Raw genomic sequence first — 21607 nt, forward strand, 5'->3', positions numbered from 1 at the left:
CCAGTGATCCCTGCCTCCTGCAGATGCCCTGGTATAACCCCTCACGCTGCGTGTGGGATGGATTTAGTGTCTTCCTTCTAATGAAAGGAATATGACAAAAGTAATGAGATGTCACTTCTGAAATCAGGTTACAAAGAGAGCTCTCTCATCTCCTTACTCTGAGGAAAGCCTGCTGCCATGCTGGGAGTTGCCCTGTAGAGAGGCCCAGGTGGCAAGAAACAGAGAGGCCTCTGGACAACAGCTTGGGAGGAAATGAACCTTACTAATAACCATGTGAGTGAGACTGTACGCAGATCCTCTTTAAGGGGTGCCTTCAGATGAAGACACGGTCCTGGCTGACACCCTGACTACAACCTGACAAGAGACCTGAAGCCAGAGGCACCCAGCTAAGCTGTGCCTGGACTCCTGACAGACAGAAAATGTGAGATGATAAATGTTTGTTGTTCTAAGCTACTAAGATACGGGGTAATAGAGTCCTTGGCCTTTAGTTTCCTCGTACAGAACATGAATGACTCTAGAATTAACTAAAAGCATTATTTAAGAAGTTCCCTAGAATGATGACTGTTTCCCTGGGGTGGAGAATGATACAACAATTTTTGGTACAAAAAGCTCTCTTACTTTCCTGGTGATAGGAATTTAGAGTTAAAGCAATCAAACGGAAGAGTAAAAGGTCTGAACGTGGGCATTAAGAGGGCTCAAACAGTTGGGTTTTTTTTTTTTGGCCGTGACACGCAGCTTGTGGGATCTTAGTTCCCTGACCAGGGATTGAACCCAGGGTCCACGGCAGTGAAAGCACCGTGTCTTAACCACTGGACCACCAGGGATTTCCTGCAGTTATTGAGCCTCCTCTGTTCAGTGTTTCTATAAGACTGTCTCCCTGAGCTGAAATAGTATCCTTTCAAAATGTGAAGGAGAAAGTGTAAATAAAAATTCAAACCACCACTAAAATAGCATTCTTTAAAAAACAAAGATAAAAGCAGTAAGAATGAATGACAAAATATCACTACTCTGCAACCTGTAATGAAATAATAGATCTTGGTAATGATCATCAATGGCCACTAAAACCATTAGGTAAAAAAATCAGGGAGGAAACTTTATAATGGATGTTGGCTAACAACTGAACTCACCCTCCATCTGAACAGGATGCGATAGGAAACAAATAATACTAACTATTTGACTTACTGTTATAAAAAATAATAAAAATAATCGATTACTAGTCTCAAGTTGCCAAATCTAACTACCAGTTTATTGGAAACATGGGAGATAGAACAACAATGTTTAATAGTTTTTTTACTTAAAGGGTAAATACATAAAACAGTAATATAAATTTATGTTAACGGACACACAATGTAAAAAGATGTAATCTGTGATAAAATAAAGAGGGCAGTACAGAGATGGATAAAAGCACAGTGTTTGTATACTATTAAAAGTAAGCTGGTATTATTCAAACTAAGTTGTTATAAATTTAAGATGTTAAATGTAATTTCCAAGGTAGCCATAAAGAAAATGGCTTAAAAAATACAAAGAAAGAATAGGGAAATCAAAATGGTACACTCCAAAAAAAAAATCAAAATCACTACTACCAAAAAAGAAAGTAATGGAGGAATTGAAGAACAAAAACATGTAAGAATACACAGCTAAATGGCAGAATTCTCCCTCCTTATCAGTAACTCTCCAATCAAAGGCAGAGACTGGCAAGATGAACAAAAAACATCATCTATATACTGTCCACAAGAGATTCTGTTTAGAAACCAAGACAGTAAGAGGTTAAAAGTAAAATGATGAAAAAAGATAATAACCAAAAGAGAGTTTGAGTGGCTATACATTTTGTTTTTCCATTAGGAGTGGCTGTATATATATCAGACAAAATATATTTTAAGTAAAAAGGATGAATGAGACAAACAGGACATTATTTACTGATAAAAGGTTTAATTCATCAATATATAACAACTATAAAAATATATACACCAAACAACAGAGCTATAAGATATATGAAACAAACACTGACAGAACTGAAGAGAGAACTGGACAGCTCTACAACAATAGTTGCAGACTTCAATCCCCAACTTTCAATAATGGAAAAAACACGTAGAAAGATCTAATAAGGAAAGAGAAGACTTGAACAACACTATAAATAACTACACCTAAAAGACATATAGAATATGCCACTAAGGAACAGCAGAATACAAATTCTTCTCAAGTGTACATGGAACATTCTCCAGGATAGACCATATATTAGGCCACAGAATAAGTCTCAATAAATTTATAAAGATTGGAATCATACAAAGTATCTTCTTCAATGGCAATGGGATGAAGCTAAAAAGCAATAAAAAGAAAAACTGAAAAATTCACAAATATGTAGAAATAAAACAACAAATTCTTAACCAATTGTTCAGGGAGAAATCAGAAGGTACATGAGAAAACACCTTGTGATGAATGAAAAGTAGAACATACCACAATTTATGGAATGAAGCAAAAGCACTGTTCAGAGGCAAATTTATGGCTCTAAATACTTACACTAAAGAAGATCTCAAATCAGTAAACTAACTGCACACTTTAAAGAATTAAAAAAGAAGAAAAGCAAACTAGCCCCAAAGCCAGCAAAAAGGAAATTAATTAAGATTACAGTAGAGATAAACAAAATACAGAAATGAAAAATAAAGTTAACTAAACCAACAGTTGGTTCTTTGCAAAGATCAACAAAATGGACAAGCTTTTACCTACACTAAGGAAAAAAAGGGAGAAGACTCCAATTACTACAAGCAACTATGAGAAAAAGGGCATTACTACTGACTTTACAGAAATAAAAAGGATTGTAAGAGAATATTATGAACTGTATACAATAAACTGGATAGCCTAGATGAAATGGACATATTCTGAGAAACACACAAACTGCCAAATCTAACTCAAGAAAAAATAGAAATCTGACTAGATGTATAACAAGTAACAAGATGAATGAGCAATCAAAAACCCCAACAAAGGTAAGTCCTGGACCAGATGGCTTCACTGATGAATTCTAATACTTAAAGAATTAACACCAATCCTTCTCAAACTTTTCCAAAAACACTGGCGAGGAGGGACCATTTCCTTACTCATAATATGAGGCCAGCATTACCCTGATACCAAAACCAGGCAAAGACACTGCAAGAAAAGACACAGTAAGAAAAGACACTATAGACCAATATCCATTATGAATATAGATGCAAAAATCCCCAACAAATTACTAGCAAACTGAATTCAGCAGCAGATTAAAAGGATGATACACCATGACCAAGTGGGATTCATCCCAGGAATGCAAGGATGGTTCAACATATGAAAATCAACATAATATACTACATTAATAGAATGAAGAAAAAGACCTATATGATCATCGCAATTGATACAGAAAAAGCCTTTGACAAAATCCAACCTATCTCTAATTCACAGATGTGTGGACTTATACATAAAACGCTAGAGTCCACAAAAAACTGTTAGAGCTAATAAATGAATTCAGCGGTTTCAGGATATAAAGTCAACATGCAAACATCAGTTGCATTTCCATACACTAATAATAAATAATCTGAAAAGAAAATCAAGAAAACAATTTACAACAGCATCAAAAAGAATCAAATACTTAGGATTAAACTTAACCAAGGAGGCAAAAAGACCTGTACACCAAAAACTACAAAACACTTTAAGTTTTTTTTAAGTTAAGAAACTTTTTTTTAAGTTAAGAAACTTAAAAAGACATAAATAAATGCAAAGGGACCCCATGTTCATGGATTAGAAGACTTAATATTGTTAAGATGACAATACTACTAAAAGAGATCTACAGATGCAATGCAATCTCTATCAAAATCCCAATGACATTTTTACAAAAATGGGAAAACCCATCCTAAAATTCATATGGAATTTCAAGGAACCCAGAGTCACCAGAACAATCCTCTTTTCAAGAACGAAGGTCGGGCTTCCCTGGTGGCGCAGTGGTTGAGAGTCCGCCTGCCGATGCAGGGGACGTGGGTTCGTGTCCCAGTCCGGGAAGATCCCACATGCCGTGGAGCGGCTGGGCCCATGAGCCATGGCCGCTGAGCCTGTGCGTCCAGAGCCTGTGCTCCGCAACGGAAGAGGCCACAGCAGTGAGAAGCCCGCGTACCGCAAAAACAACAACAACAACAACAAAACGAAGGTGAAGGGGACTTCCCTGGTGGTCCAGTGGTAGAGAATCCGCCTTCCAATGCATGGGACACAGGTTCAATCCCTGGTCAGGGAACTAAGATCCCACATGCCTTGGGGCAACTAAGCCCGTGTGCCACAACTACTGAGTTCGTGCGCCTCAACTAGAGAGCCTGCATGCTGCAAACTACAGAGCCTGAGCACCGTGGAGCCTGCGTGCCACAACTAGAGAAGGGAAAACCCACACGCCACGACTAGAGAGAAGCCCACGCGCCACAACGAAGAGCCCACGCACCTCAAAGCAAAGATCCTGCATGCATCAACGAAGGTCCCGCATGCCGCAACTAAGATCCGACACAGCCAAAAATAATAAATAAAATAAATAATAAATAAATCTTAAAAAAAAAAAGAACAAAGGTGAAGTACTCATTAGTTCCAGATTTCAAAACTTACTGCAAAGCTACAATAATCAAAACAGTGTTGTATGAACACAAGAAGAGACACACTGAACAACACACTGACCCAGAAACAAACCCTCACATCTATGGTCAATTGATTTTGGACAAGAGTGTCAAGACCACTCAATAGGGAAAGGACAGTCTCTTCACAAATAATGCTAAGAAAACTGGATATCCATATGCAAAAGAGTGAATTTTGATCCTTACCATACCCCCTACACAAAACTTAACTCAAAATGGATCAAAGACCTAAAGTAAAAGCTAAAACTATAAAACTCTTAGAAGAAAACATATGGGGAAAGTTTTGTAATACTGGATTTGGCAATGATTTCTTGGATATGACACCAAAAGCACAGGCAACAAATGAAATAAACAGATAAATTGAACTTCAAAATTTAAAACTTTGTGCATCAAAGCATACTATCAAGAGAATGAAAAGATAACCTGCAGAATGAGAGAAAATATTTGCAAAACACCTATCTGATAAGGGTTTCATATCTATAATACATAAAGAACCCTTAAAATTCAGCAACAAAATGACAACTGAATTACCAAATGCACAAAGGATTTAAATAGACATTTTGCCAAAGAAGATATACAAATGGCCAATAAACACACGAAGATATTCAACCTCATTAGTCATTAAGGAAATGCAAATAAAACCCACAATGAGATACCACTTCACAAGTACTCTGGATGGCTTCTTTTTTTTTTTAAACAGAAAAGTAAGTGCTGGCAAGGATGTAGAACAATTATACATTACTTTGTATATTGCTGGTGGGAATGTAAAAATGGTATCCACTGTGGAAAACAGTTGGGCAGTTCCACAAAAAGTTAAACATAGAATTACCACACAGCCCAGCACTTCCACTCCTAGTTATTGACTCAAAAGAACTGAAAACAGGGATTCAAACCAATACATGTATGTGAATGCTCACAGCAGTGTTATTCACAATAGCCAAAAGGCAGAAACAACCCAAGCATTTGTCAACAGATGAATGGATAAACAAAATGTGGTATATTCATACAATGGAACATTATTCAGCCATGAAAGAACAAACATTGAAAATACTATCCTAAGTGAAATAAGCCAGATACAAAAGGACAAATAATGTATAATTCCACTTAGAGGAAATATCCAGAACAGGTGAATTCATATAGACAGAAAGTGGATTAGAGACTTCCAGGGGTTGGGATAGGAGAATAGGAAATTATTGCTTCATGAGTAAAGAGTTTCTGTTTGGAGTGGTTAAAAAAAAGTTTGGAAATAGATAGTGGTGATGGTTGCATAACACAGTCGATGTAATTAATGCCACTGGATCATATACTTAAAAATAGTTAAAATGGCAAGTTTTATTTTATTTATATTTTACCACAATAAAAGAAGATAACTGACTGTTGAAGGCAAAAATAGTAGTGCATCATTAGGTTGTTAACATATGTACAAGTATAATGTATGACAACAATAGCACAAAGAATGAGATAAGCATAATAAAAGCATTGTTTTCAGGTTCTTTCATTACACTTTAAGTGGAAAATATCTGAAGGTAGATTGCAAGTTTAAAGATGTATTTTGGGCTTCCCTGGTGGAGCAGTGGTTGAGAGTCCACCTGCCGATGCAGAGGACACAGGTTCGTGCCCCGGTCTAGGAAGATCCCACATGCCGTGGAGCGGCTGGGCCCGTGAGCCATGGCCGCTGAGCCTGCTTGTCTGGAGCCTGTGCTCCGCAACAGAAGAGGCCACAACAGTGAGAGGCCTGAATACCGCAAAAAAAAAAAAAAAAAAAGATGTATTTTGTAAAACCCTACCAATAGAAAAAAAAAAACAGTGTAGCTGATAATGGAGATAAAAGGAACAATAAAAAAAACTAGGAATTCAAGAGAAGATAAAAAAAACAAAGAAGAAACACAAAACAGATGGGATAAAGAGAAACAGCAGGACTGTAGACTTAAACCCAACCTTATTGATAATTATATTAAATGTAAATAATCTAAACACCCCATTTAAAGATACATATTCTCAGGTAAAATTTTAAAAAGGAAGATCAAGGAGCTTCCACTTCTGCTTAGGATGTAGAAAGTCATAACATACCATCTCTTCTATCCTAAAAATGAGTAAAGACTGTCTAATATATGAAACCATACTTTTTCATGAACCCGCTTGAAAACAGGCTGCAAGAAAACCAAGCGATCTGAATTCCAAAGAATGACAAATCTCTCTCAGAAGAGAGCAGGCACTTCAAAAATATCAAGGTAATGAAAAACAAGGAAAGACTGTTAAAGTGTCACAGATGGAAACTCTAATAACACTGTTGATGAAAGTACAAACTAGGGCACAGTGCCAACTGGGAAAAACTTAACAAAAAACACTGGGGAGGGGCTTCCCTGGTGGCACAGTGGTTGAGAGTCCGCCTGCCGATGCAGGGGACATGGGTTCGTGCCCCGGTCCGGGAAGATCCCACATGCCGCGGAGCGGCTGGGCCCATGAGCCATGGCCACTGAGCCTGCGCATCCAGAGCCTGTGCTCCACAATGGGAGAGGCCACAACAGTGAGAGGCCTGCGTACAGCAAAAAAAAAAAAAAAAAACACTGGGGAGTTACAACAGAATAGCTATAGTAAAGATAGCCTTGGACTTCAAGACTCTGAAAGTGGAAAATGAATGGTCCTCACCGTCCATGAAGTCTATAATAGGCCAGCTGAAGTGCCAGCTGAACAAAGGTATCAGGGTGAAGCTGCTTCTTCTTGGTTAGCTTTTTGCCAAAAGACGTAAAGGCATAGACCAAAAGCTGCAGATCAGATGCCTAACAAAAAGAATTAAATACGAACAGTGAAAAAACACCTAAAGAGAATACCCCAAAGATAACCAAAATATCATTTGCATTAAAATAATCATCAGACATACATAAAGGTATCAAAGTTGTAATTTTTAAATGTTTTATGCCATCATACTTGGATGATAGCCAAATATTCATATATAGTAGTTATAAGATAAAGTATCACTATCAAAGAGAAAAGTGAAAAATCTACCTGCTTGAAATATTGGGCTTTCGCTTGGTTGATGTCATTTAATACTTTTTCATCCACAGTGAAAACAAGCTCCTCTGGAAGTGGTATATCCCGTACTTTATCTGAACCCTGAAAATAGGGAAAACTTAAAAATATTATATCTATAAAAATATGAGGAGGGCTTCCCTGGTGGCGCAGTGGTTAAGAATCCACCTTCCAATGCAGGGGACACGGGTTCAAGCCCTGGTCTGGGAAGATCCTACATGCCGTGGAGCAACTAAGCCCGTGCGCCACAACTACTCAGCCTGTGCTCTAGAACCTGCGAGCCACAACTACTGAAGCCTATGCGCCTAGAGCCCATGCTCTGCAACAAGCCACCGCAATGAGAAGCCCATGCACCGCAACAAAGAGTAGCCCCCACTCACCGCAACTAGAAAAAGCCCGTGCACAGCAACGAAGACCCAACGCAGCCAAAAATAAATAAATTTATAAAAAAAAATTATGAGGAGAAAGGGATGAAATATTTGTTCTAACATACCGTCCATCTTCCTTCACTCTCAAAAATTTTCTGATCAACATAATAGCTGATGCTTACGATAACCATTGCATCATAAGGAGCATGCTAAAATGAAAATACACAAGACTGTGAATACGTTTTGTAAGTTAAAACTTGACCCATCCTTAAAACACTAAAAATTGAACTACCATATGACCCAGAAATCCCACTACTGGGCATATACCCTGAGAAAACGATAATTCAAAAAGAGTCATGTACCACAATGTTCACTGCAGCTCTATTTACAATAGCCCGGAGATGGAAACAACCTAAGTGTCCACCATCGGATGAATGGATAAAGAAGATGTGGCACATATATACAATGGAATATTACTCAGCCATAAAAAGAAACAAAATTGAGTTATTTGTAGTGAGGTGGATGGACCTAGAGTCTGTCATACAGAGTGAAGTAAGTCAGAAAGAGATAAACAAATACCATATGCTGACACATATATATGGAATCTAAAAAAAAATTGGTTCTGAAGAACCTAGGGGCAGGGCAGGAATAAAGACACAGATGTAGAGAATGGACCTGAGGACACCGAGAGGGGGAAGGGTAAGCTGGGACGAAGGACGAAGTGAGAGAGTGGCATGGACATATATACGCTACCAGATGTAAAATAGATAGCTAGTGGGAAGCAGCCACATAGCACAGGGAGATCAGCTCAGTGCTTTGTGACCACCTAGAGGGGTGGGATAGGGAGGGTGGGAGGGAGATGCAAGAGGGAGGAGATATGGGGATATATGTTTATGTATACCTGATTCAGTCTGTTATAAAGCAGAAACTAACACACCATTGTAAAGCAATTATACTCCAATAAAAATGTTTAAAAATTTTTAAAAATGGAAAAATAAATAAAAATTAGAGAAAATAAAAAATATTAGATGCTTTAAAAAAATAAAATAAAAAAATAAAGTATCTTTCAATTTTTACTTTATAAAAGTGGAAGACATTGAAGAGTTATGAACAGAGCACTGACATGATTTGTCTTACAATTTAAAAGGATCACTCTGATGGTTGTGTTGAGTTAAAAAGATAGTGTAACGGGAAATGAATGGCATTATGCATTTGGCAAAACCATAAAGTTGTACAATAAATAGTGAAACAATGTAATTCAGTTAACAATAATGTATCAATATTGGTTCATCAAATGTAACAACATATACCAATGCAAGATATAAAACGGGGTGCAGGAAAGAGAGCAAGTGAGCACTTTGTACTTTCTGCTTAATTTTCCTGTAAATCTGGAACTTGCTCTAAAAAGTAAAGTCTACTAATTAAAAAAACAAAACAAAACTTGACCCAATATTTTATTTTCACCTTCTCTCCACTCTTAACACATAATAAAATGCAGAATTCTCAAATGCCTCACCTTGTAATGATAAAGAGATGGATATTCCACAGTATAGTAAGTACCTGATGTATTTTATTTTCTGAGAAAGAACAAATATTTAAAGTCAGAAGCACTTAATTAGGGCTCTTGAGGTAATGGGAAGGGATGTAAACATGAATAATCTAGAGAAAATAATTGCTATTTGTATTGGAAGTCAAAGGAGGTATACGTATGTACATACACAACGCTAAAATGTTCTGGAATTTTAAAAGCACTATGGAAAAGCAGATGGGGGTGGCAGACTAAATCTGAAGGCTAAATGGAGGATGGGTATGAACTTCTTTTGGTAAACACACAGTCCACTAGATAAGTATTTAAAAGCATAATGATTTTGTGTATATATCTACAAGAGTGTTCAATGTGACAGAAATAATTCTCAATGTTTAAGGAATGTGGGAAAGATGCGCTGAGTTACAGGGGTGTCATAGTTTTGACAGCTGTATTTAGAGAAAGGAACTGTGGCTAGTGAATTTTCCCATCATTTATTCTGGAGGATAAACTTTTTGCCTTATCTTCTCCATGTTCCTTTGATGACAATTACATCACATGCGGTTTTTTCCCCTCTGGGTTAAGGCTACCAGTTTACATTACACACAATTACCATCCATGAACTGAAAGTGACACCGCTAGCCTTGGAGAGAAAGAAGGGAGTTTTAAGATATGAATTCAGCACACTTGGGCCCAGTTTCAGAGGGTGTAATTAGGTGTCTTAAATATCACCTTAACATTACACAGCTTTGCTGCCCTGTATTACGGCCCCATGGAGCCTAGAAACACGGTATATCGTTAGCAGGTAAGCAGCCACCAAAGCACCAGGAAAGGCTTACTAGGGAGGTCAGTACAAGATGCAAGAGCAGTTCATCCCGCCTGCCAGCAACAGCACGTATAACAAGACTCAAAGGTCATGGACAAGACCCTTTTCTAACAGCATCTCACAAATGTGTAGTACTTTGTAGCTTTACAAAGAACTTTCACAGGTATTGCATACATTATTTCATTGAAGACAACAGTATTATACTGGAACCAGTACGAAAGAGCATGACTGAAAGATATAAATCTCTTTGACTTATAATTTTACCCATTCATCTCCTGGCAGAAAGTTAATCATCAATTTAAAAAAAAAATGTTAGGGCTTCCCTGGTGGCGCAGTGGTTGACAGTCTGCCTGCCGATGCAGGGGACACGGGTTCATGCCCCGGTCGGGGAAGATCCCACATGCCGCAGAGCGGCTGGGCCCGTGAGCCATGGCCGTTGAGCCTGCGCGTCTGGAGCCTGTGCTCCACAACAGGAAAGTTAGGAAATAGAAAAAAAATAGAAATAGAAAATAGAATAGAAAAAAATCAAATGCTTTCCTGATGCTTTATTTGTTCACATAAGTTTTATCTTTTCTTTTCATTTATATGGAGGCAATACGTGTAATATACTGTTTAATAATGTGGACTTTGGTTCTGAGTCCAAACATTACTACTTACTAGCTACATAAGTAAGTTTAGTTTCTCAAGTAAGTTACTTGAGAAAGTTACTTAATTCTTTAAGTAGACTGCCTCATCTGTTAGTAGGGAAAACAATACCTAGTTGCATACAGCAGCTGTGAAAAATGATTTTAATAATGCTTATAAAGTACTTACTACAGATCCTGGCCCACAGCAATAATTAGTAACTACTGTTATTAACAACTAATGTTCATTACATGCTTCCTATGTACTTCTACAAAAGCCTACAACAAAGCCTATATAAGGAAGACAAAATAGTTGACCCCAGGATTTTAAATCCCAACAGGGAAATGCTATTATGTAGTATAATCACAAAAGTATATATTCAAGCACCAATGGAAAAGAGCAGCAATATGAATTTGGATTAAGAACAACTTAACTTTACAGTATATATACTTTACTAATAATGTTTTACATTGGTTAAATAGCATTTTCAGCAATCATCGTAGGTTGCAAGGGGAACCTACATGGAATTTTAAAAGCATGCTGTCGGGCTTCCCTAGTGGCGCAGTGGTTGACAGTCCGCCTGCCGATGCAGGGGACACGGGTTCGTGCCCCGGTCCGGGAAGACACCACGTGCTGCGGAGCGGCTGGGCCCGTGAGCCGTGGCCGCTGAGCCTGCGCTCCACAACGGGAGAGGCCACAACAGAGAGAGGCCCGCGTACCGCAAAAAAAAATAATAATAAATAAATAAATAATAAAAGCATACGGTCAAGTGGAGATCATCAGATCAATTTGGTAAGTATATGGGTGACAATGCATACACATGAAATATGTCCATACACTTCACTACAGGAAAGCATTTCAGTTGTGCAAAGATATATGCTCATTATGGGACCAGTATTTTTATTCAGAGATAGAAACATCATTAAAGTTTTTCTCCTGAATTTGAGCAAACAGCAGGATGTTGATGCCATCAGTAAAAATACAAGTAGTGCAAGATGGTTTTTTTAGGAGGTTGGGAGTGAGGGAGGAAAGCAAGATGATGAGTTCTTGATGATGAGAGTAACTAACCCTTACGTAACAATGTAACATCCAGTTTGGACAATTTAACATATGGTGAAACAAAACTCTCAAGATGAGAATAATAGGTAAAAACTGGAAAAATATAACTGCAAGCTACCTATGTAGAAATGGTCAATGAAACTTACTGAACCAGAGAAAAGAGCAGACACAGGGGAAAACGGTTATGAATAATATTAAGCTCAGTTTTAGAATCCGGAGACCCAAAAAGACTGTTAGGAGGTTGAAGGCAGTGTCAGATGCATATGAAGAAGAGGGTAATCAACTGCAGCTGACAAGTCAACGAGATATGAAGGGAAGAAGCCAGAAGGTAGTTAGCTACTTTACAATGGACAGATTCCAAGGAATAGTGAGGCTATGAACCAAACTGAGGAGGTCAAGAAGAAGCAAACAAGGAGCTGAAGAGAAAAAAGCTGAGGCAAGTAACACAAAATCTTTTGTCAACACTGGACTCGTAAGGAAGAGGACAGACAGCAAATCTTCAAAATGACTCATGGCAACCTTTCACCCTGAAGATTTATTGTAGAAGACATTCTATTACCTGCACATCAACCACACCACCTTCCTCGGCAATAACAGCTACTTTATTTTTCTTTAGGCAATCAGCACACATCTCTGTGGTGGTCTGAATGAGTGATTCTACCAGCTAGGTCCCAAGGTTTGGTATGTGACCCAGGCCAGGCGAATCAGAGCAGCTAACTCCCTGGGATGTGCACGATTCACACAGGCCAATACAACACATGAGCATTATTCCCAGGTCTTTTGCTGGAACCACTCGGGTTAAAAAAAAAAAAAAAAAAAAAAGGCTGGCTATTTCCACGGAGAACACTAACCTACGAGGAGAGCTGTGAAAACATGAGACTGTAGGTACAACCATCACATGGTGTAGTCTACATAAAAATAAAGCCAAACATAGGAAAGTAATGCCAAAAAATGGAGAGAGAAATTTCTAATGAAAGCATCTGGACACTGGAAGTCAGCATTACCCAAATTTAGCTGTACCCCTATGCCATAAATACCTTCATAAGCTAATGCCAATTTGACTTAGGTCTCGATCACCTAAAACTGAATAAATACTGATTAATACAACTATTGAACCCAGATCAACGTAACAGGATTTTTTTTAGTATCTTACAGTCACTAAATATCAATACTTCGGAGGAAAGCCCCCAAATACAAACAAAAAATCTACCTCATACTACTTTATACCAAATCATATACTTTATGAAAAGTATTACAATGAGGTTATAAGTATATAATGCAATTGTGACTTAGGTTGATTTTTTAATTTTCTTGGTTCATAGACCTCCTGAATGTCCATCAGAAAATGGCAAAGTAGAGCTAATAAAGACAACCATGGGAGAACAGAAAAGAAACAAGTTGTGTGTGTGTGTGCATGTGTTTGTTTTATGAAGAAGGTAAAAAATGGAATTCAGTACCAGACATTTTAATATCCAGAAGTAAATAATGTTCCAAAGATCATGTGTCTTTTTTTTAACAAGGTCACAAAATTACTAGGTAAATGTAGAAATATATCCACATACATTTCTCCGTGCATAGAACATATACTAATGCTATATCTTTTAAAATAGGTTTTAAAATTTTCAACAAGAGGTAACAGTGGATTTTAAAAGAGCTTATACTACATAAAAATGCATGCAAATTCCACTTTGTAGATACACACCACACTGTTATCCTCACTACAGATGAAAATAATTTGTCCTATACTCTATTTTCACTGAGAATTCATAACTAAACCTTTTACTCTAATGCCATAAAGCTAAATAAGTGTTTACTTATTCTACCACAGAACAGCAAAGTACTGTAGATTACTCCATTAAACTAAAAGAGTAAAAGGAAAAAATAATTTCAGTAGTTTACTTACATCACAATTACAGCCAAATACTCCATTAGAAAAGGAAATCAAGTTATAAGATTTGTCACCCCAGCGTACTGTTGGATCTCCAGTAAGAACCTTTGTAGCAACCTAAAATAAATGTAATATTTCCAAATTTAAAGGATTTTAATATTGGCTTTTAAGTATTTATATCTTAAATACACACAAACACACACACAAACACACATGATCTCACTTTTCCTCTTCAGGTAAACCAAATTTAATAAAATTTAATAAAATATTATATTCAAGAGATAATAATTCTGGCCTTGACTTTAAATAGTACTCAAAATCCAAGAAATTCTACCAGAAAAGAGAATGATGGTACAACATTCATGAATGTTTAGAGAATATACAATTGAAAGGACAAGGCTTTTGCAACTTGAATAGGATAAGAGGCATTGCTAAGTTTAGTCATTAAAGTCTAGTTACAAGAAAAATATTTCAAGAATTCATATCCCACTAAGCCAGTTTCTCAAATGGTAAGTTTGGGCCATAAGTGAGTCATGAAACCACAGTAAACATTCTTTACAAGAAAGAATAAAATAGAACATAAATATCAGAGTACATCGCAGATAGTCAAAGTAATTATTACTGTTTTGTGAAACTTCTATGATGTATGTATGTGTAAGTGTGCACACGCTTGTGTGCGCGCGTGTGTGTGTAATGGGCTGCAATCTAAATATGCCTAACTGTAGATTGCAGCAAAAAAGTTTGAGCAACACTTCATGAAAACACATTCTTCCTCAAGAAGCTTGTTGATTCTACTTAAAAACAAATGCAGCTAAGGAAGAGGAAAAATTGTTTTCTAGCTACAAGGTTTTTCAATCCTATATTATTTTATTTCTAACATTTAATATTGATGAATGTATTATGAAGTACCTTCAGTGTTTTCAAAAGACTCTGAGATTCCTACAAATATGACTACTACCTTTTATTTTTTTCCCAGGAAATGATATTACCCCAGAAAAAAAAAAGTAGGCCACAATTACCCTTAAATTCACTAAAGTCAGTGTGTTCTATAAAACCAAATGATAAAATAAATCACAAGAATGATATAATTCTTAGGACAGACCTCACCAACTAAGATATCAAGGCCCACTGGTGTGGGTTATAGGTAGGTTCTCATGTCACCTTTGGTATGAAATCTCATTTAGCCCAGCATCTTATGCAAATTTCCTGTATATATGATCAATTAAAAGGTTGGGAACCACTGACATCTGATAAGCAAATAATAGACATACTTCTTTAAACAACATATAAGATGTCTAAATGGAGCTAAACAATGTGGCAAGAATTTACAGAGCATTATTTATGTATAATCTTCATTTGATACGTGTGTGTGTGTGTGTGTGTGTGTGTGTGTGTGTATAGCTAAGAAAATGTTTTAAAAGCCTGCATTAAATATTTTATGACTTAGTATTTGCACTTTCTTTTCTTAGCTGCCCCATTCTAAGATAAAAGGTGTTTCCAAGATACAGGAAACAACTGTCTTCACAATTATGTTTCACAGTGGTTTTATGGGTGTATATTTCAAACTCAGTAAGTTGTATACATTAAATATGTACAGCTTTTTGTATGTCAATTATACCTTAATAAAGTGGTTTAAAAAAAAAAGTCCTGCATGTAACAAAATTCTTCTCATGTTCAATTTACACAAGAGTCCTCCAGAAAAATCTGTGGGAAGAAATAACAAAATAAGATAGTTGAATACCTGAGAATAATCTTCCGGTGTTACATGTGGACTGCCGTCATCTAAACAAAATACCAGTAAACTGCTCTGAATTTTTTCTAACATAGTCAAGTTCTCTGGATTAAGACTTATCAAATATTCTCGTGCCTAAAGGGCAAGGAGATAATAATAAAATGTTACAAATTAAATAAAAAATATCCAGAAAATCTTAATAGGTTCTCAAAAAGTTACCAAAAAGGTTCATCAAGAAAAGTGTGAATTCAAGAACCTCTCTGTTGACTCCTGAACAGGTTTTTCCTCCAACTGCATGGCTGGTCCCTATACTTGTGCTACTAAATGCATAAAGGTATAAAGTTATGCCACCCCCTAGATTTTCTCTAATAGTTTAATATTGTACAATGTATTTAATGCTGCTTAAAACTTAAAGCTGTCTGTCCATTTATCTTTACTTCAAAAATCTGAACAAAGGGCCAGCATATACTTGAGCTCAGTGTTTGAAATTTAAATGTAAATAAAATAAAAATAGCATACCCTCACCCCAAAAGTGTAAATTAGAGTTAATAATATTGTATTGCATATTTGAAAGCTTCTAGAGAGTATATCTTAAAAGTTCTCATTACAAAAAATGTAATTTTTAGGGCTTCCCTGGTGGCGCAGTGGTTGACAGTCCGCCTGCCGATGCAGGGGACACGGGTTCGTGCCCCAGTCCGGGAAGATCCCACATGCCGCAGAGCAGCTGGGCCCGTGAGCCATGGCCGCTGAGCCTGCGCGTCCGGAGCCTGTGCTCCGCAACGGGAGAAGCCACAACAGTGAGAGGCCCGCGTACCGCAAAAAAAAAAAAAAAAGTATTTTTTAGCTTTCTGTATGGTGATGGACGCTAACTAGACTTACTGTGGTGATTATTTCTCAATATATACAAATATTGAATCCTTATGTTGTATAGTTGAATATAATGTTGTAAGTCAATTATACCTCAAAAGAAAAGAAAAATGTAAATTATAACCTTAGCCCATCGAGTTCGCTCCTCACTAGTTAACGCTGCTACCCCAGGTCCATCAGGTTCACTATGGCACTTCTTTTGGATGTATGTCAGTTGCCTTTGGAAGATTAAATAAAGAGGATTCAAAAAGAGCACAGGCAGGATCACCAGCTACTTTGGCCTTTAATAGGTTATAAAGTTTATAAGTATTTAAATGTTTTGATATATTATCCAAAGAAAGAGATTATGGTCTCAACAGCAATGGAGTTATTTCCTGCACATCTTATTTTTTTTTAAAGTGATTATGTGGCCTATTAATACCGTAAGTATACTTGACAAATCTCACAAATATTATGTACATTTTATCTAACTAAAAACTATGTGTATATATTAACAGAGGACTTATTCTGTACCCAAGTAATACTTGGGCTTAACCCCCAAAATAGAAATATCATGTAGTTAGTTTTAAATGTTTTCACATATGCCATTCTTACTTAAAATCATTATAAAGACTATTAGCTAAAGATAAATTATTTCCCCCCATAGCATTCTATAATCCTAGTCTGATAAGTTTCACGTATCTTTAAACATATAGCAGGTAAATAACAGGGTTCTTCCACAAAGAAATTTTCATCAAAAATCTACAGCTTATTTTCATCCCTACTTCCTCATAACATATGCTAAGAAATTACCTCAATTTAAACGCTTCCATAGGTTTCTCAGAAAGTGAGCTACTGTAGCTTAATAAATGCTCAAAACGCACCACTAGTAGCCATCCCTTATTTGTGACTTTATCATTCAAGGAATGAATTCCTTGCTGCAAAATTCCTCCGCCTTTATTTGAAACTAATGGTGTCCTGTGGAGTAGATGAAGACTTCTATAACAAACAATCTGCATCTATGGTGGAAGCAACTTGCCTTATCTCTTCCTGCTTACTTGTCTTTGCTAACTCTGATTTTGCTTCAATTACAAATAAAGCTTACAGAGTTGGTGGTTATATGGCGGCCATAGTAACTAGGATAAATTCTGAATGCTTAAGGAATAAAATCTACCTCACTGTTTTTCTCCATATGGTATGAGCTGCTGCCCTTCCCTTACCACCTGAGAGCACCAGTTTTTACTATGAAACTTTTCCCCACTCCCTGATATAGCCATTTTAATATTCAGTGGGAAAGGACCACGTCATAAAAAAACAGTCATTATCAGAGAGAAATCACCAGGAAAAATGTATTAAACCTGAAATGACATTTTAAGTTTGATAATAAAAGGTCAGGTAGTAACTGCCAAATCCTCACCATTAAGAAGTCCATCCTACTTAAAGTGATCTACAGATTCAAGGCAACCCCTATTAAAATCCGAAGGCATTTTTCACAGAAACAGGAAAAATAATCCTAAAATTCATATGGTACCACAAAATAGACAAAGCAGTTTTAAGCAAGAAGAACAATGCTGGAGGCATCACACTTCCTGGTTTCAAAATATATTACAGAGCTTCAGTAATCAAAATAGTATGGCACAAATAACAGATATACAGGTCAATGGAACACAACAGAAAGCCTAGAAATAAATCCACTTACATACAGTCAACTGAGGTGCCAAGGAAGCCAAAAATACACAATGGGAAAAGGATAGCCCCTTAAATAAACAGTGTTGGGAAAATTACCACATACAAAAGAATGAAACTGGACCCCTATCTTACACCATACAGAAAAATCAATTCAAAACAGAGTAAAGGCTTAAATGTAAGACCTGAAACAATAAAACTCCTGGAAGAAAACATGGGAAAAAATGCTTCTAGACATTGGCCTCAGCAAGCATTTCTTAGACATGATACCAAAAGCACAGGCAACAAAAGTAAAAACAGACAAGTAGGATTACATCAAACTAAAAAGCTTCAGCACAGTTAACAACTAAGTGAAAAGGCAACCTACAGAATATGAGAAAATACTTGCAAACCATACATCTGATTAAGAGGTTAATATTCAAGGAACTCCTACAATTTAATAGCAAAAAAACAAATCTGATTAAAAAATGGGCAAAGGGACTGAACAGACATTTCTCCAAAGAAGATATAAAAATGGCCAACAGGTATATGAAAAGGTGCTCAACATCACTAATCATCAGGGAAATGTAAGTAAAAACCACAATGAGATATTACCTCACTCCTGTCAGAATGGTTATTAACAAAAAGATAAGTGATATCAAGTGTTGACGATGATGTGGAGAAAAGGGAACCCTTCTGCACTGTTGGCGGGACTCTCAATTGGTGCAGCCACTATAAAAAACTATGGAGGTTCCTCAAGAAATTAAAAATAGAAATACTATATGATCCAGCAATCCCAGTTCTGTGTATATATCCAAAGGAACTGAAATCAGGATCTTAAAGAGACATGTGCATTCCCAGGTTCCTTACAGCATTACTCACAATAGCCAAGAGGCAAAAGCAACTTAAATATTCAACGATGGATGAATGGATAAACGAGATGTGATATATACACACAAATGGAATTTTATTCTGCCTTAAAAAAGAAAGAAATCCCACCACTTGCAACAATGCGAATGAACCTGGAGGACACTACCCTAAGTGAAATATGCCAAACACAGAAGGACAAATACTGCATGGTATCACTTATACGTGGAATCTAAAATAGTTAGACTCTTAGAAGCAGAATAGAATGGTGGGTGCCAGGGGCTGATCTAAGGAGGAAATGAGGAGGCATTAGTCAAAGGATACAAAGTTTCAGTTATATAAGATGAGTAAGTCCTAGAGAACTACTGTACAGCATAGTTCCTGTAGTTAATGATACTGTACTGTACACTTAAAAATTTGCTAAAAGGAGAAATCTTAATGTAAGTGTTCTTACCACAAAAAAATTAATTATTAAAAATAAATTAAGAGGGCGGGACACCTTTGGAGGTAATGAATATGTTTAGGATATAGACTGTGGTGATAGTTTCATCAGTGTATACTTATCTCCAAACTCATCCAGTTGTACACAATAAATATGTACAGCTTTCTGTATGTCAATCATACCTCAAAAGTGGTTTAAAAATAATTTCTCTATTCATATAAAAAAAGAGGTACAGATTTGGTAACTAAAATAACCCCTCTTTTCCTTTAATTTGGCTACCTATGCACCTGTTTTCAGCTACACATGCAATTTCTGATATTTAAAAGATTTGTATTAACAATGTTTATATTTCAGAATCACACACTTTTAAAATATTCTACCCTTGATATGTCCTCACAATCTTGTTTCTGCCTTCATTACTTCCCACTCATTCTTTAATTTACCATAATCAGGTTTTGTCCTCCAGTGATTATCCTGAAAGTACGTTTCTGAATGTTACCAATGGCATCCCATAAAATCCAGCAGCTTTATCTCAGTCTTATTTTCCTCATTGCAGTGTTTAAACACCCAGGAGTCAATATTAAAATTCTCTCTGCCTTGGCTTTTGTAGCACTGTTCCACTGTGGTCTCCCTAACTCACTGACTACTTGGTCTTTTTCACTAACCATTTGTTCTCGTTCCACTGTCAAATGTGTGTTTCACCAAATTTCTCTCAGTGGCCTCTCCCAACCTCTTCTACAAGTTTCTCCTTTGGTAATTTCATCCACTACTTTAATAGCTTCAACCATCACCTTTATATAAGAGGCAACCAAATCTCTAACTTCAACCCCATTTTCTCTCTAAATTTCTGGTACCAAACTTCCAAATGCTTATTGGATATATCTACCTCAATTTCTGTCAACATCCCCAATTAAATTTGGAATTTAAAAATTATCTCCCTGACCCCTCCTTATTAATACAAATTTTTAAAAAATTGATCTTAGAGAAAAACATAGGTATCAATCTTCATGACCTTGGATTGATCAGGCAATGGTTTCTAAGATATGACACTAAAAGCACAAGTAACAAAAGAATAGATAAATTAGACTTGGTCAAAATTAAAATATTTGTCCTTCAAAAGAGGCCATGAAGAAAGTGAAGAAACAACTCTAGAATGAGAGAAAATATTTGTAGTTTATATATTTGATAAGGGACTTATATCTAGAATATATAAAGAAGTTTTACAACTCAATAATAAAAAAGACAAATAACCCAATTAAAAATTGGCAAAGGATATGAATAGACATTTCTCCAAGGAAGATATACAAATGGTCACAGGCACATGAAAATATGTTCAACATCGTCATTATGGACATGCAGCTGTAAACCACAATGAGATCCCACTTCATACCCTCTAGGATGGCTACCATCAAAAAGGCAGACAATAACAAGTGCTGGTGAGAATGAAAATAAATCGGAATCCTCAAATACTGCTGATGTGAATGTAAAATGGTACAGTCATACTGGAAAACAGTTTGGCAGTTCCTCAAATGGTCCAACATAGAGTTATGATGCAGCAATTCCACTCCTAGGTATATATACCCAAGAGAAATAAAAACACATGTCCACACAAAAACCTATACACAGATGTCCAGGACAGCATTACTCACAGCAGCCAAAAAGTGGAAACAACCCAAATGTCCATCTGACGAATGATTAAATAAAATGTGGTACAGCCTCAGAATGAAATATTTTTCAGCCAAAAAAGGAAGAAAGTACTAATACATGCTACAACATGGATGGATGTTGAAAACATCATATATGCTAAATGAAAGAATGCAGACACAAAAGGCTATATATTTTAAGACCCCATTTATATGAAATGTCCAGAATAGGCAAACCCATAGAGATAGATTAAGTGAAAGACAGAAAGGTTGCCTAGGGCTGGTGGGGTGGAAATGTTTGGGAAATATGAGAAATGTCTGCTAATTGACGGGGTAAGAGTTGGGGAGCAAATGAGTTACTGCTTACGGGCTCAGGGTTACTTTTGGGGGTGACACAAATGTTCTAAAATTGATTGTGGAGATGACAGCACAATTCTGAATATTCTAAAAAATACTGAATT

At 36.6% G+C, this 21607-nt stretch overlaps 1 protein-coding gene across 7 annotated transcripts in view; it reads right to left on the reverse strand.

The window, feature by feature from the left end:
* The window catches only part of CROT (carnitine O-octanoyltransferase), a 61990-nt gene that overhangs the window by 16154 nt on the left and 24229 nt on the right, over positions 1-21607 (reverse strand). For 3 of the 7 annotated variants that reach the window (XM_060157187.1, XM_060157186.1, XM_060157188.1), the window contains exons 8-13: positions 16675-16768; positions 15693-15818; positions 13967-14068; positions 8155-8238; positions 7638-7745; positions 7281-7411 (exon numbers count right to left, since the gene is read on the reverse strand). The exons of 1 other annotated variant lie outside the window; for it this stretch is intronic. In XM_060157187.1, coding sequence (XP_060013170.1) covers positions 7281-7411; positions 7638-7745; positions 8155-8238; positions 13967-14068; positions 15693-15818; positions 16675-16768 — 645 coding nt within the window. Of the gene's footprint in view, positions 1-7280; positions 7412-7637; positions 7746-8154; positions 8239-13966; positions 14069-15569; positions 15656-15692; positions 15819-16674; positions 16769-21607 lie in introns of those variants that run through there. 3 more of the 7 variants (XR_009542014.1, XR_009542015.1, XR_009542016.1) reach the window with 3 other exon arrangements.

The sequence above is a fragment of the Lagenorhynchus albirostris genome, chromosome 8 (assembly GCF_949774975.1).
Source record: "Lagenorhynchus albirostris chromosome 8, mLagAlb1.1, whole genome shotgun sequence".
NCBI lineage: Eukaryota > Metazoa > Chordata > Mammalia > Artiodactyla > Delphinidae > Lagenorhynchus > Lagenorhynchus albirostris.